Below are 15,654 nucleotides of genomic sequence, written 5' to 3' on the forward strand. Positions count from 1 at the left end.
CAAGTTTAATCAAAACCCCTTCCCCTACTAGAGGAATGAGGCCCTTATAAAATATTATTGGACTGGCTGAAAATGAGTGACTGTGAATAGGTGGCAGTCAGTGTATGCTGTGACTTGTATAATAGCACCAAAGGCACCGGCTGTACTTAATTAGCACGTTGAATTAAACCCTTAGACAGAAATGAGGCCCTTTTAAATTGTTATTCGGACTGGCGGAAAATCAGTGACTCATAAGGTGCCAGTCAGTCGGGGAATGCTGGGCGTTGTAGTACTACAAAGGCTGCCTGGATTGCAAGTTGGATGTTAACCCATGCAACGGGGATGAGCCCCTTCTAAAAGCTTATTCACACACTGGCTTGGCAAATGGCAATGAATGAGAATTTCTATCAGCCACGCCGCGGTGCACTCAGGGAATGCTGGGCGTTGTAGTACTAGAAAGGCTGCCTGTATTGCAAGTTGGATTGTTATGTTAACCCATGCAACTGGGATGAGCCCCTTCTAAAAGCTTATTCACACACTGGCTTGGCAAATGGCAATGAATGAGAATTTCTATCAGCCTCTGTGCACTGACTCAGGGAATGCTGGGTGTTGTAGTACTACAGCTGCCTGCCTGGATTGCAAGTTGGATGTTAACCCATGCAACAGGGATGAGCCCCTTATAAAAGCTTATTCACACACTGGCTTGGCAAATGGAGAATTTGTATTGCAATTTGGATGTTGAGAGTAGAGTAGACTCCGCTGTAGTGGATGAGCCCCTTCGATTGCTGGATTCCTGGCTTTTAGATTCCTAAAGCTTTCCCTTACTGCACAGAGATGCTATCCCTACAGCTCCTGTCTGTAAAATGGCCGCTGAGCTCCGTGCATAGACTTTTATTGCAGGCTTGAGCCCGCCCCTATGCTGCCTCCCGATTGGCTGGGAGAGCCGTTTGCAAGGCATTATGGGGTAGCCTGATGTCAGGTGATATTGTGAAATCCTCCATTTTACATCTAACATGTGGCAGGCGCCAAAATGTAGCCGGGTTCGGTCAAAATGGGTTCGGATTCGCTGCGAACCGAACTTTTCACGATGTTCGGACCGAAACCGGGTTCGGTTGTCCCGGTTCGCTCATCTCTATTGAGGGTTATAACTAATCATGCAATGAATGATGTATTATTGATCTGAGAAAAGTTGCACATGTTGGACCTGTGTCTTTTTTCAACATAAGTAACTATGTTACTTCACATTTCAATTGCTCATCATTTTCAAGATCTCAGCTTGCTGGCAGTGAATGGAAATATTTTAGTTTACATCCAAAAGCTGGAAACCTCTTACCTACTACAGTTCACAGCTGAGGGTTTGTTACAATGTATTAGTGAGAGCTAAACAAAGCAGCATCACAAAGCTCCCTCTTCTACTGGTTAAAGGCTAATAGTTGTTACCTGCACTTATACATTGTTACTAATTCATCAGTTGACTGAGAAGGACTTGGTAAGGACAGGCTTTCAGTCTCCGAATGGAAACAAGGTGTCTGTTGATGGAAAGCAAGCAGAGATCCTGAAAGCAGAGAAGTTTCAAGCATTTGTTGTATTAGAAAACTGAAGAAGTTTTGGAAAAGCTTCATTTTTACACGGCTGGGTGCAATACAATGCAATGTTTGTATACAATGGTAATAGACTCTGTTGTCACTAACTCATGCTTCCCCATAATCTGGACAGGAACCATCATAGGGGTATTCCCATCTCAGATATTCATGGCACATCCAGAGAACATGCCATAAATGTGTGATAGATGCGGGCCCCTACGTCTGGGACATGCACCTACCACGAGAACGGTGGTCCCCTGAGCCCATTCCTGCCTGGTGAGGTGGCCGCTGGCTGCCGCTTCCCGGTGGAGACTAGGTGGATAGGTGGTCGTAATTACGGAAAAAGTGCAGTTTACTTGCTACACTGTTTCTGTAGCTCTTAGAGAAGTGAATAAGAGTTACGGAAACAGCGGCACAGTGAGATATGCTGATTCCATAACTTGGGAGCAACAAAAACAGCCTGGCTCGCTGTGCTACGCTTTTTCCGTATCTCTTATTAACTTCCATAGGAATGAGAGAAACAGTGTCGCAAGTAAGCTACGATGTTTCTATAATCCCGGCCACCTCTCCACTGAGTCTCTGCCTGGATGAGGCACACACACGGTCGGCGGACCCCCGTTCTCAAGATAGGTGCATGTCCTAGAGCTGGGACCTGCATCTAACAGGCATCTTTGTAATATTCTCTGGATATGCCAGAAATTTCTAATATAGAAATACCCCTTTAAATCTGTTGTATAAAAATGTTACTATAGTTTTTTGTTAGAATGGATCCTTTAAGAATAAGCTCATCAAAGAAGGTTTCCCACTGCTGAGACCTTCAGTGATCTGCTGAACTTGGCAACAAGAGTTAAATTTTTGTGGAGCGCCACCACAGGAGAATTGATGCATTACATGGTGTCCATTGAAATCAATGGGCTATCTGAGTAATGTAAGAAGTAATGTATGGACATGCTGGGTTCTTTGAAACCTTCTCCACTACACTAATAGATAAGAATCTTGAAAAGGAAACCCCCTCTAATAACGCAGAATTTTTTAATAATATATTGGAAAATGGGTTTTCTAAATGAGACAACCCCATTATCAGTGGTACAAGAGTTATTCCAAAGATAAAAGTAGTTGCTCCTGCTTGAGTTTGCTTTGGTACGGCTGTAGAAGCCAGCAGAGACCACTAGGTGGTGCTAACATAATAGTATATCGACATGTTTTTTACTAGGGGACTATAATATAAGTTATAAACCAAGGGTAATGCAATTCTTTATACTACGGGGCATTATAATTCCATTGAAAGAGCATCATCATTCTCGACCGAACAACATTTACTATATACATAATGTCACAATGGCTCAGTAGTTTCATCTGAACAATATTCTGCATTAAATTTACATGTCTCTGTGGGTTTCCTCTTAATTCACTTTATTTTAAATAAAGGGATTGTTCGCTTTGGATAATTCCTTGTTGTTTGAAGGATCCACCAATGATTGGCTGAGTACAGGGTGTCCTGCTGCTGAGACCCCCAATGATTAGCTATTATATTCGGGTGTATCTTACACTAAGCCTTCAATTTCCCTGCAGCGCCACCACAGGAGAAATGAAGGATTACACAGTGCCCATTGAAAGCATTGGACAGTCAGTGTAATGCATTTATTTGTCAAGTCTTACAGAGTAGCCGCTCTCTCTGTGGCTATTAGATGAGGAGTCTAGATGGGTGACTCTGCTCTTTTAACTCAAAATTCCCTAATAGGGCATTAAAATATGGGGTTTCTAAATCTGGTCATATACATGAGATATTGTCAGCAGATGTCACCAAATTGAATTGGTTTTGCCAATGGTCTGCAGATAAATATTCGGTGTCTACGGCCATCTTAAATGTAGCCTATACACCTTAGATAGGTATCGATTGAACACTCATTTGGCCAACAGCTATTTCTCCTGAACCCCCAATACACATGAAAGCTCGGTTCTCCAGTGAGAAGAAAGGATCGGGTATGTTGAAATCCCAAATCTGCCATTCTTAGAACGTCAGACACCACCATACACACTAGATGGCCTCCTGGTGCCGCTGGTGAGGCCGACATTCATCTAATGTGTATGAGCACCTTAAGGCTTTGTTCAAATAACTTAAACCATATCATGCCCCTCCAGAGAGAATTAATCCAATAAGCTGTACCTTCTTTTCCGCCAAATCTGCCATAGATGGAGTGTCGGGACACCCCCATACAGATTAGATGGCCAGTGGCGAGTTGGCACGTTCTTCCGAAGTTCATCGAATGTGCATGGGTACTTAAACGCTCTGTTCACACAGCCTAGACATGATGAACATCTCACCTAATTTCTCATTAGATATAAAATACCTAACATACCTCTTACATAAAAAATATAGTGTACAAGAGCCACTGAAGTGAAGATTAATTTTCTAAATTGATGGGGTAAGAGGGCGGTTGGGGACAGACCCCCATTATCAGACATTAATGGTATATGTTAGTGATATGGCATCAATAGTTGTTGGAATTCGCACTTAATACATTTTCAACGATGCCCTAATACTACTGAGATAGCTAGAGAATTGACACCAGTGGAAAAAAAAACAAAAGCACGGATTTGGGCACCAAAATGTTAAGGTGCATGTCTTCTCTCAATGAGCCTCCTCGGCCAATCAGAACCTCAAAGATTGGGATTTCCCTTCAGAAATCTTCCTGAAGAACACTACAGTCAACCGAGTCTAAAATGACTGATAAGGCTGCGTCCATAGTAGTCCAGTCCATAGACCATTAACCTCAACATTAAAAACATTTAGAGAAAGCCATATGAAAGCCATACGTAAAAACACAGGACTTACATTGAAGTCATTGGTGTATGGATTGGACAACTAGGCATGTCCTCACTAGGGTCTTAATGGACAAATGATGCATTAAATGATGAGAGTTTACATCAGTCTTTCAATAAATTTTTTGAATCTGGTTCTATCCTGGATCCAAAGATGGAACGTCCATTTTTTGGATAATATATAAAAACATATTCTGACCGAACCAATAAAACCGATTGCATTAATTTGTACCCCATAGAAATAAATGGGTTCTATTAAAACTTTTTTCTATTCCTTATGTGCATGGGTGCTTTATGATTGCAAAAACAGTGTAGTCTGTAGCACTATTCTTGAAATCAAAAACACTGGTAGCCCGAGGGAATCCTGAAGGACCCCATCATAAGTCAATGGATCCTATATACCGGTCATGGTTCCATTAAGAACAAAATGTGTGACAGAAGTTCGAGCCTAACAGTACACATTTTCCAAACTACCAGGCAGGTGCCCAGCTGTAGTCTATGAAGAGAACTAAAATACATGCACAGTGGATAGATCTTGAGGAGGAGGTTTGGCCACCAATGTGATAGACATTAGAGGTAATGTCCCTTTAAGAAGGTAATAGTGGAAAATAATAATTCGTGGCTGATAATCGATGAGAAAAAAAATCAATTTTGTCAAAAGATTTTACAGAACATGATCATACAATTAGAATTTAATAAATTAAATATTTTTGCTCTAGTTAAAATACCGAAACAATTGCAAACAAGGGAGATTATTGTCTCGGCCCCTATTTCCACTAAACAGAGTCATTATGAAAATGAGGTAATAGAAAACTGGACTGAATTTTTTTTTTATATAAAAAGGTATAAAAAATCTTGCACCTTGATGTTTCAAAAAAATACCCCTTCTTAATATAACTTGCAACTTTGGCCAGAGCAAGCAGCTGATTTTTGCCTACTTTCCATGTGAAGGTCCAGCCTATGAGACTTATGATCAATAGCTCAAACCGAAGTTACATGATCTGCATTTTCCTGAATTTCAATGCATTCAATCTCCTCTCGCTCCTTCCTTTTCGCTCTTTTCCTTTTCTTGTGACGCTTTTTAGAAGGAGGGAAAAATGTTAAGAACACGGGCAAAATGACAAAACAGTGCAGTAGCGTGCAACCACCAGTCAGCAGCAAGCATTTGAACAGTGTGGAGGTCAAGTTCGAAGGCACAAACATAAGGGGTACCAGCCCAGCGAGAAACGTTACAACATTCTGGAATATAGATATGCCATGCTCCTTGAGTGAATCTTGTATGCATAGAGTTCTTGTGTGCTCAGTGGCTAAGACAAATGTGTATAGCAGAGGGGAACAGTGATCTATGGCAAAATTCAGAGAGTACATAAGGCACAGGATGGATACGCAATCCATGTCAACTTTCCATAACGTCATTAGACCCAACACACCCAACTCAATAGAAGTTACAGTAATTATCAGCCAAAAATTCCCCAAAGGGTGAATAACCAAGAAGAAGGTCAAAATCAATACCAGCAAGACACTAAAACCAGAGATCAGAACGGGCATAGTGACTGCCAAACCATAGTGGTCCATGAAAACAAAGGTGGGGTTGAACACAATAAACTTGATGCTCTGTATCAAGGAGAGTGGCCTCAACTTTTCGAGCAACTCAACCACCTCTCGTTGCGTGTTTTCACTCGTTCTGGCCACCAGATACATTCGAGAAGCAATAATGTTCAACTCTTCACCTGACCTAGATATGATGATGTCATTCTTGAAATGTTGAAATTCCGTTTTCTTCAGAAAAACATTCTGGAGCACATTTATAAATTCTGTTTTGTTAGATGCAGAAATATTGCCAATCTTTAAAAAATGGTAAAATTGTTCAATCCAAGACTCTGTATTGAATCCGTAACTTAAAGTTTTCAAGTCTTCTTGAATTGTTGAATTCCAATATTCGAGAGGTTCATAAATATAGAATCCAATGACGGGGCTATAGTTGCTAAAATACTTTTGCTGTATAAATGCATAAGAAACACTTGGAGAGTCACTTGCCAAAAGATTAATAATATTCGACCCACCAGTAATTTGGAGGCAGCCCATGAATGAGAACGATGCATAGATGAGGTATAGTATGACCACAAAGGGCTTCACATAAGTATTTGTGATCCAGTCATTATAATGTTCTCGAAGGAAATGCTGAATGAAATGGTTCTCATAAGGGTCTGGTTCATGGTGGGAGGAATGTTGATGCCCATCACTCATCATGGTCTGGAACCATATTGGTTGTCTATCCAAATACTCCTTGGAAGGAATTTTACAACAAAAAATACTGTGGTAACGATTTTGCTCCAGTTGGCCGGCAAAGACTAGACATGAACCATAGAAAGAGAAGACGTAGAAATAGTTTAGGACAATGGTAATGCACATGTTTTGGCAAAATATTTTGACCGCTTCAATATTTGTAAAGGGACTTGCTCCCATTCCGAACGTGATAATGTAGAGGGAGCTCGTCATCGTGTATGAAACCATTACATCGGAGTAAGCATCGGCCACTCTGTCCTTAAATGGCAAAGTTTCTCTGGTTCTTCTCCATCCAGAAAGAAGTTCAAAAACCCCTTTAGTCCCATGACCTAAAAACAAAGAAAATGACAGTACGGTTATTACAGTCAATGATTCATTAACCAATTAATGGGAAATGATCTTCAAATGTTAAAACAGAGAAATATATGATTTTATAAAAAGTTTAAATTTAATTGATTTGACTTCTTAACCTCCTTGTTTGCGGATGTGAAGGGTCTATTCATACGGTGCGGTCAAATCGCTGTTTATTGCTGGTATTAATGATAAATTGCCACAAAATGTAGTTGTTTTTCACAATTTTTTTTTAAAGAAAAGGGTGTTTGTTTTTTTTTATGCAATTTCATGTTAATCATGGCAATTAACCGCGATTCAACTGCACCATGTAAATAGGTTTAATAGACCTCTTAAATTCTAAGGGCTTTATTACATGTAACTGGTTTAATTATTCTCATCTGGTTTCATCTGTTTTGATTATTTAAATTTTTTGTTGGTTAAAATCTCATTCCGCTAACTCAATACCAGTAATGAAGGTACAAACCTCATCAGAGTTCTATCAAATTATCATAATATTAGTTCAGCAAGAAAAATGCACAAAACATCCAAATTGCCTGCAATCATTTTGTACAATGAGCATTAATATGTATTTTAAGCATGTATATATATGATATTTTTATTCTCTGCAGGTTGCCCATCAAAGGCTCCTACCGGCATCAATTGGGCCAGCTCTTCTGACATGTTTATTTCAGTAAATATTTGTATTTGCCATGAAATAACAATTCCGGAGCATCTTTTCTTAGAACTATGTTGTGCCGTTCCTCTGTTACCCTCTGTTATTCCTCCTAGAAATGTATGAAAAAATTTAAAACTGGGTGTTACCAGTTGAGGGGTGTTCCTATACAGACTGACAATGTCTAATCCGTGCTGGCAGGGTGAGACAGATATTAATTGGCCAAAATGATGGAAAAGACTTCTTGATCACCCTGGTAGACCAACTTAAAATATAAATTAGAATAAGCTAACCTTTAATAACTTTAACATCCACAGCCCCGAGGGTCCTACTTGCCATCATAATCTAAGTAAATGTGAATTCTGAAGTCAAAATAAGCCTTAATGAAATATCTTTATCTATACTCCAACATTAACTTTTTTTCAGGCCTCATAAACTTTAGATATTTTAATGCATATCTTTGAGTCTTATTAGCCAAGTTTTTACAAAAAGTCAACTTGCATTTTTGTTTTAATACAATCCATAAGGCTTCATTACTTTCTGCTTCCTGCAGGCTCATTACATACAGCTTCTGGGTGGACCAGGCTCACAAAACGTGAAGGTCAATGCCATATTAAATGTTAAAGTCAAGTAACTATTGACTAAGAGCCGTTATATTATGGGAAAGGTCAAAGAGTGAACGTGTTCTATAACTTCATTGAAATTTTGAACTCGTGAATGCCTGACACAAACAGGCAAAAATGCTGATGATGCCTCCATCTCCACCTCCATCTCTGATCCGAGAGCCATCAAGTCAAACTCCATAAATAAAGTATGAAGGGGAGATGCTGTAATTGGTAGCTCTGCGAGCCGCATCTATGCAAACTCTTGAATATTTTATTCTCTAAAAGATGACAAGGTGTCATTCATTTTCAGCACTTCGGTAAAGCAAATCAATCAAACTGATGGAGCACTGAATATACCAAGTTTGCATAGTCTAACAAAAAACGAATTTGACTTTCGGATGATATAAAATAGGATCAATCAATTATTAAAATTTTTACAATTTTTATGTTTATAAAATCAAACTACTTTTTATATAATGCTTTTTCAGTATAACCAAAGATGTTTATACACAAATTAGGAGGTGTGGGCCCCGGACTCAGCATGGGGTACACATTTTTTTAGTTTCTATATCAATGATGTTATCATATTACAATGTTTGATGCTTTACTATATGTATGAGTACACACTTAAAGTGACACTCCAGGCAAACAATGTCATGGTCATATTATTTAACCTGTTCTGATTATATGGTAATCCGGATCAGGAAAAAAGAAGTCCTCTATATGTGCCCCATTCGGCATTTGTGTTATTTATTCCTGTTCTTACTCAATCCAGTGGTAATACATCTAAAACAAGGAACCTATGCACAGGGCTGATCTTAGGGAGTGGCAAAATTGGCATTTGCTTGAGGCCACCATTTACTAGGGAGCTCCCTGAGAAAGGGAGACCCATAATCAAACTAGAAACACAGACCTGTCTAATGCAGTATAATTTGGATACTGCATATGATTTGGGCACTATAGGCTTGCATAATGGGGGCGGTGTGTGGCCGTATTATCTTGGCACTATATAGCGGTATGGAGGTGTGGGTGGCCTAAATATGGCAAGCGGGAGGGGCTCAACTTTTCTTGTTACCCAGGGCCCCATTTTCTGTAAAACCAGGCCTGCATGGTGGAAAGGGGTAAAACTTTGTATGCCCCACTTTTCTGTCTAAAAAGCAGTTTTGGTAGGCAGAACCTGGCCCCTTTAGTTAAGCAAAATTGATCTCCTGCCAAAGGTGGATGGGACCAAGAGATGGTTCTCTGGAGGATTAGTAAAAACAAAGACAAATGTTTTTTATTTTTTTTATTTCTAGATTTAGAACCAATATAAAGTAATTCTTCCTTTAGAAGACCAATTACTTTATACTTTAGGTTCAAAATTTTTGTAATTATTTTTGGATAATAATAAAGCATTTAGGGGGAATTTATTAAGCAATCTACAACAGTTTCCTTTGCAAGTTTTTATTCTTCCACCATCTCTGCCACTTTTCATAAAAGCTTTACTATGATTTACGCACGACACATTTAATATAATTGCTAAATATTTCTGGCATAGCTGGCATCAATTTTCTTTCTCGTCACAATACGTCACAATATTTACAATACATGTTACATAGTTATTTTTTACTTACAAAAATACAAATTTCGATCATGTGTAATACCAGGTTAGGTGGGGATGAGGTATGGTTAATCATGTTAAATGGGAAAATAAACCCTATAAGGCATGATCCAAATTGGTGATCAGACTCGATCATTGCTCAGTTCAGATCCTAAGGTCACCATTTCTCTTAAGGTTCCTATTTTACAGCTTCCCAACCCTTACAGTAAAAAAAGCCTTTTTAAGCTGGAGACTGAACCTTTCTTCCTCACATTGGAGAGGGGGCCATTCTATCTATTGAGAGTGACCTCATAACTGATCACACAATTTTTTTACATGGATTATTTATATTTAAGCTGATTGTTCCCCCCTTCTCAAGACTAAATTAATGTAACTTTTTTAAACTTCTCCACATAACTGAGGTTCTCCATGACACTTATCAGTTTTATGGCCTTCTGTACACTTTTTTCAACTTTACGGCATTAGCAACCATTTATTGAACTGGTTACCAAAAATCAACTGCATATCCTACATACGTGTTTTTATGGACAGTCATAAAGGGTCTTTATTCTGAAGACATGTCGCTGCAGAAAAGCAGCTGAGCAGAGAAGGCTGAACCTAATAGAGGCAGAAATGTTTTTTTCTTTTACAGTTTCGGCCCTTTTGAACTCTGTATGCACAGTCTATGTATGCAATTGAGGTAGTAGCAGTACCATTGCCACAGTTGCTCCGGTCGATCACGTAATCGCTGGGACAACTATCCGCTAACGAAACTACTAGGTGTAATTAGACCCAGTAAGGCCCTGATTGCGACAACATTAGGACTGTTATCCCCTGTAACGGGGGGCTATGACAGCCACGGTAAAAGGAGAAATATTTAGTGTTCAAATTTAAATAAATAATGTAACACACACATACATAAAAATAAAAAACGTAAATATAAAATAATTCTATAAAAAAAGAAATAAACTAATACAAAAAACAAATCACTCCCCACTACAGTTTTTGAAGCCCATGCCCTGATGCAATTCCAGTAACTAGGCCATGCTATATATCAAAATAAATGTTAGACAATACGATGAATTCTATTCCAGGGTTCCTCCCCTTTATTTAAACATTTAAGGCCTATCTGTCACAAAAAAAGCAAAAATAATTTTAATGGCATTAAAAAAAAATTAAGTTAAGTTATAGCTATTTTACCACCAAAAGTAGAAAATCGCTAAAAATTGCCTGACCATCAAGGACTAAAATATGTGCAGTAAAAGGCTGGGTTCACACGACCTATTTTCAGACGTAAACGAGGCGTATTATGCCTCTTTTTACGTCTGAAAATAGGGCTACAATACGTCGGCAAACATCTGCCCATTCATTTGAATGGGTTTGCCGACGTACTGTGCAGACGACCTGTTATTTACGCGTCGTCGTTTGACAGCTGTCAAACGACGACGCGTAAAAATACAGCCTCGTCAAAAGAAGTGCAGGACAATTCTTTGGACGTTTTTGGAGCTGTTTTCTCATAGACTCCAATGAAAACCGCTCCAAAAACGGACGTAAAAAACGCAGCGAAAACGCCGCGAAAAATGTGAGTTGGTAAAAAAACGTCTGAAAAGCAGGGTCTGTTTTCCCTTGAAAACAGCTCTGGATTTTCAGACGTTTTTGTTGACTACGTGTGAACATACCCTTAAGGGGTTAAGGTTGTAAAGTTATGTCCCTGTTGAAGAGTACTTCACAAAAAAATCACAATGTTTTCGTTTTTTCTCCCCTCCACAATGGGAAACGACTATGACTACAGTCAATAGGGATTCAGTTTATTAATGGAAGACATGTGTAGTATAATTCTGTTATGGAAGACATTTCCATCTCGATGGTGATAATCGGCTGCAGGCTTTCCCAATTAGTTTCCTCACATATATTGTTCATTTGCTGTAAATAAACCCAAGTCCTGCCTCATTTTCAGTCCTCTACCGTTTTCCATTTTGATTATTACCTCGAAAATTGACTTTACACCTCAGAGGAAAATTAAGTCTGTTTATTCAAAACTATGCCAAGAGTAAATTGATTATACTGAAAGGGTTTACAACTTAACTTTCATTTTTATTCAATTGGCTAAATTAATTAGGAAATTTTAAAAAACAGGAGATAATGAGCTGGATAAAAATGTTTATGTACCCCTGATGCTACATCACCTCTATGTCCATTAAGAGATCTGAATGTTAAATGGGTTGTCCACTTTCGAAAATCCCTACTTGCTATAAGGGTCCCTTGACAATAAGCGGATCACCAAGTGTCCCCCTGCTGGGATCCCAACAGACTAGATGTCATACGGTATCTTAAAGGGAGCAAATGTAGCATATTTATCAATGCAATGGCCCAGTTTTTTTTTTGAGCAAGTGCATTCAAATGAATAGCAGCCATGCTGAAAAGTGACGGTGCACCATTATTAGTAAATATGCCCCATTTGTATTTACCCCAGTTTTCTTGCCCTGGTACACTTTACTTTTATTTATTGTGTAGAGTGTTATTCCACTTTAAAAGGGTAATGTCATCGACACGATGCCTTCTCCAAAAACAGCTATCGTGGCAAATACCTGAGCTCAGCAGGACACTCGGGGATCAGCTGCTATCACTCAGGTACGTTTCGTCTAGCCATAAATTGTAGTTTTAAATGGCACCCATTCAAAAGGGCATAATAATATGTGCCTGAGCCAAGTCCTTTAAAAGGTACATGATGATTACATGATGGAACATTAAGTCAAACCAGGAAGAGAGCAAAGAGACCACAGGGCACTATAGACAAATCCGAATTTCCCCCCACCAAAAAAAACATAAGAGCAATTTCCTATGCTCCATCTGTGTAGGAAAGTGCAGTCACCGCAGCGCCATGGTTGTACTTGCACATCTTGCCCAATCAGCGAACGTAGCCCGGAATGAATGGGCAAGAACAGACGAGGAAGTCCAAGTTCTTCTTGCAGGAAAATCAAAATACTTATCTGGCTGTGCTTATTGGCCTGCCAAGTCTTGTGATTTTTTCTGTTTCTGCGGGTCAGCTGGTTGGGTAGCAGCAAAGGTTACTGGGAAAAAATAAATAAATAGAGTAACGCTGGTACAATTAGCACCAGGCCTCCCTATTTAGTCAGGCCCCAAAGCAGTCTCATGGTTTGCCTCTACTGGAGGTACGACACTGGGCAAAAAGTTAGGGGTCCTAACAATTTTCCCCTGTAAATCATATTACGTTCTAAGGGGAAGAAAACTTTAGTACTGATTTGTGCAGTTCCCCACTATAGTGGAGTTCTCTTCTACATCATGATGCAGCATGTAAACAAACCATAATATTTATACAGTAAAATTCGATTTATCCAGAACTAAGTGGTCTGGATTATCATAAAAAATTAGCTCGCTGTCCAGCATGACGTAGGGGTTGATGGATGAAGCGGCGGTTGGGTGCATATGTACCTTGAAATACTGGCGCCATCGTAATGCCAGTATTTCCAACTGCCAGCACTGATGTCATGACACCGAGTGATAATTTTGATTTTCCCACCAGGCCTAGATGCACTTGGGAGCATTGGTGTCATTACATCGGGGAATACTGGTTTTATCCCATTGGTGCCAACACTTACATGTATATACAGTATGTATGTATTACAACCCTGAGGTCCATAAGATCAACCTGCATAATCTACACACCCAACCATCCACCTATCTGCCTGCCCACCATAACCTATAGATTGATATTTCTTATAGTCTTGGGCATTTGTGGTCCCGAGAATTCCAGATTATGAGAATTTTACTATAATGATATTATTAATAATTTCTGATATTCCACAGTCAAATTGGGCAAACCTGAAACTTTTTAAGATAAATGAGAGTTAGGGGCCAATGGCCCAATGAGCCCAATGACATTAAGGACTATGTTTGGCAGGGCCTATGCTTGTGAAGTTCAGTGTGTGATCATGGCCATTGGGGGTACTTGGATACAAAATATTTGAGAAGGGGACACTTGGCTTAAAAATATTGAGAAACACTGCAGTACGACATAGGGCAGGTCTAGGAGATAGAAGATAGTCTAGGAGATCCGACGTTTTGTTCATAAATGCTCGGTAAGTTGGGTCTCTGTCCGTCCAGATGTGTGAAACCACAAATCCTTCAGGGACGAAAGGCAAAAAGATAAAACACGTTGCTTAAACTGATTACATCTCTACATTACTCAGATGTTTCCTGAGTGAAATGAATAATTTAGCAGAGTCGTTTAGTAAGCTTCTCACTTAATTAAATATGTTCTGGTATAGATTCCTCTGGAATGCTGCTGATAGTAATTCATCCCGCATACAAGTCTCCAGCCGCACACACTGAAAAATTAACCTAATTATTTCATTATTACATTAGCATTTATTTTTGGCTTCCAAAATTAATCTCTCGTGAGCGACTATCCTAGAATTTTTCTCTTGAGAGTTGGGAGGTTGCAGGTCCACAAAACCTTAAATATAAAACATTCCTAATGTTTTGCACATTTTTATGGGAATATTTATTATCCTTTAACGCATCTTGAATGGATCACAATATATGGACCCTCATGGAGCCTATTCAGATTTGTCTAAACTAACGTAAAGCAACCAATCAGATTCCAACTCTCATTGTACTTATGCCCTTTGGGAAAGGAAAGCAATATCCTGATTTGTTTATACAGACAGGGTTGGGCTAGCCCACCAAAGTACAAGTGGATTATCCCGTAGGACTAGGCTCTGACACAATAATCGGCCCAAAAGGTCCCCCTACAGACATTTAAAGGTGGCCATACACATTAAGTAACTGGCGGCCGAATGCTAGTTCGCTCAACAGTTATTTTCTCCTGACCCCGTAAACATGAACACTCGGCTTGTCCAAGAGTGCAAGTTTATTTCAATGGGGAGAAGGTTTTAGACGTCTGCTAGATGTTTCTGTGGAGACAAAGGATTAGACATGTTGAAAAGCAGATTTTCGTTGGGCCCTGTACACATAGAATAGTCAGCCGATCCCGCCGAAATCAGCGGATTCAGCAATGTTCTGTCTAATGTGTATGGACTCCTTCAAAGTTACATAGTTACATACGTAGGTTGAAAAAAGGAACTGTCCATAAAGTTCACACTTTCTCAATAAATTACCCGTCATTCATTGCTAGATTAGTTATAACCCTCAATGCCATTCGGAAATAAATAATCATCCAGCCTTTTTATAAATGCTGACATAGTATCTGCCATTACTACGTCTTGGGGTAGGGCATTCCATAACTTGACCACTGTAACTGTAAAGAACCCTTTCCTATATTGATGTCTGAAACGTCTTTCTTCCACATGCAATGGATGTCCCCTGGTCCTTTGTAGAGTCCTCAGAAGGAACAGATCATGTGCTAGTTCTCTGTATTGACCACACATATACTTATACATATTAATAAGATCACCTCTAAGGAGTCTTTTTCCAAGCTGAAGAAGCCCAATTTTTCTAGACTTTCTTTGTAAGCGACATCTCCCATCCCATTTAATAATCTAGTTGCCTGCCTTTAAACCCTCTCTAGTTCTCCTATGTCCTTTTTACGATGTGGAGCCCAAAACTAAATTCCATATTCAAGATGCGGTCTTAAGGGTATGTGCACACACACTAATTACGTCCGTAATTGACGGACGTATTTCGGCCGCAAGTCCCGGACCGAACACAGTGCAGGGAGCCGGGCTCCTAGCATCATAGTTATGTACGATGCTAGGAGTCCCTGCTACTCCGTGGAACTGCTGTCCCGTACTGAAAACATAATTACAGTAC

At 39.4% G+C, this 15,654-nt stretch overlaps 1 protein-coding gene across 1 annotated transcript in view; it reads right to left on the reverse strand.

Moving 5' to 3' along the window:
• Nucleotides 1–2,502: 2,502 nt before the first annotated feature.
• The window catches only part of PTCHD4 (patched domain containing 4), a 150,874-nt gene continuing 137,722 nt past the window's right edge, over nucleotides 2,503–15,654 (reverse strand). The window contains exon 3 of the mRNA XM_075860973.1: nucleotides 2,503–7,000. Within this exon, the coding sequence (XP_075717088.1) occupies nucleotides 5,367–7,000 (1,634 nt within the window). The 3' untranslated portion in view covers nucleotides 2,503–5,366. The remainder of the gene's footprint in view (nucleotides 7,001–15,654) is intronic.

This window comes from Rhinoderma darwinii, chromosome 4 (assembly GCF_050947455.1).
Source record: "Rhinoderma darwinii isolate aRhiDar2 chromosome 4, aRhiDar2.hap1, whole genome shotgun sequence".
Classification (NCBI taxonomy): domain Eukaryota; kingdom Metazoa; phylum Chordata; class Amphibia; order Anura; family Rhinodermatidae; genus Rhinoderma; species Rhinoderma darwinii.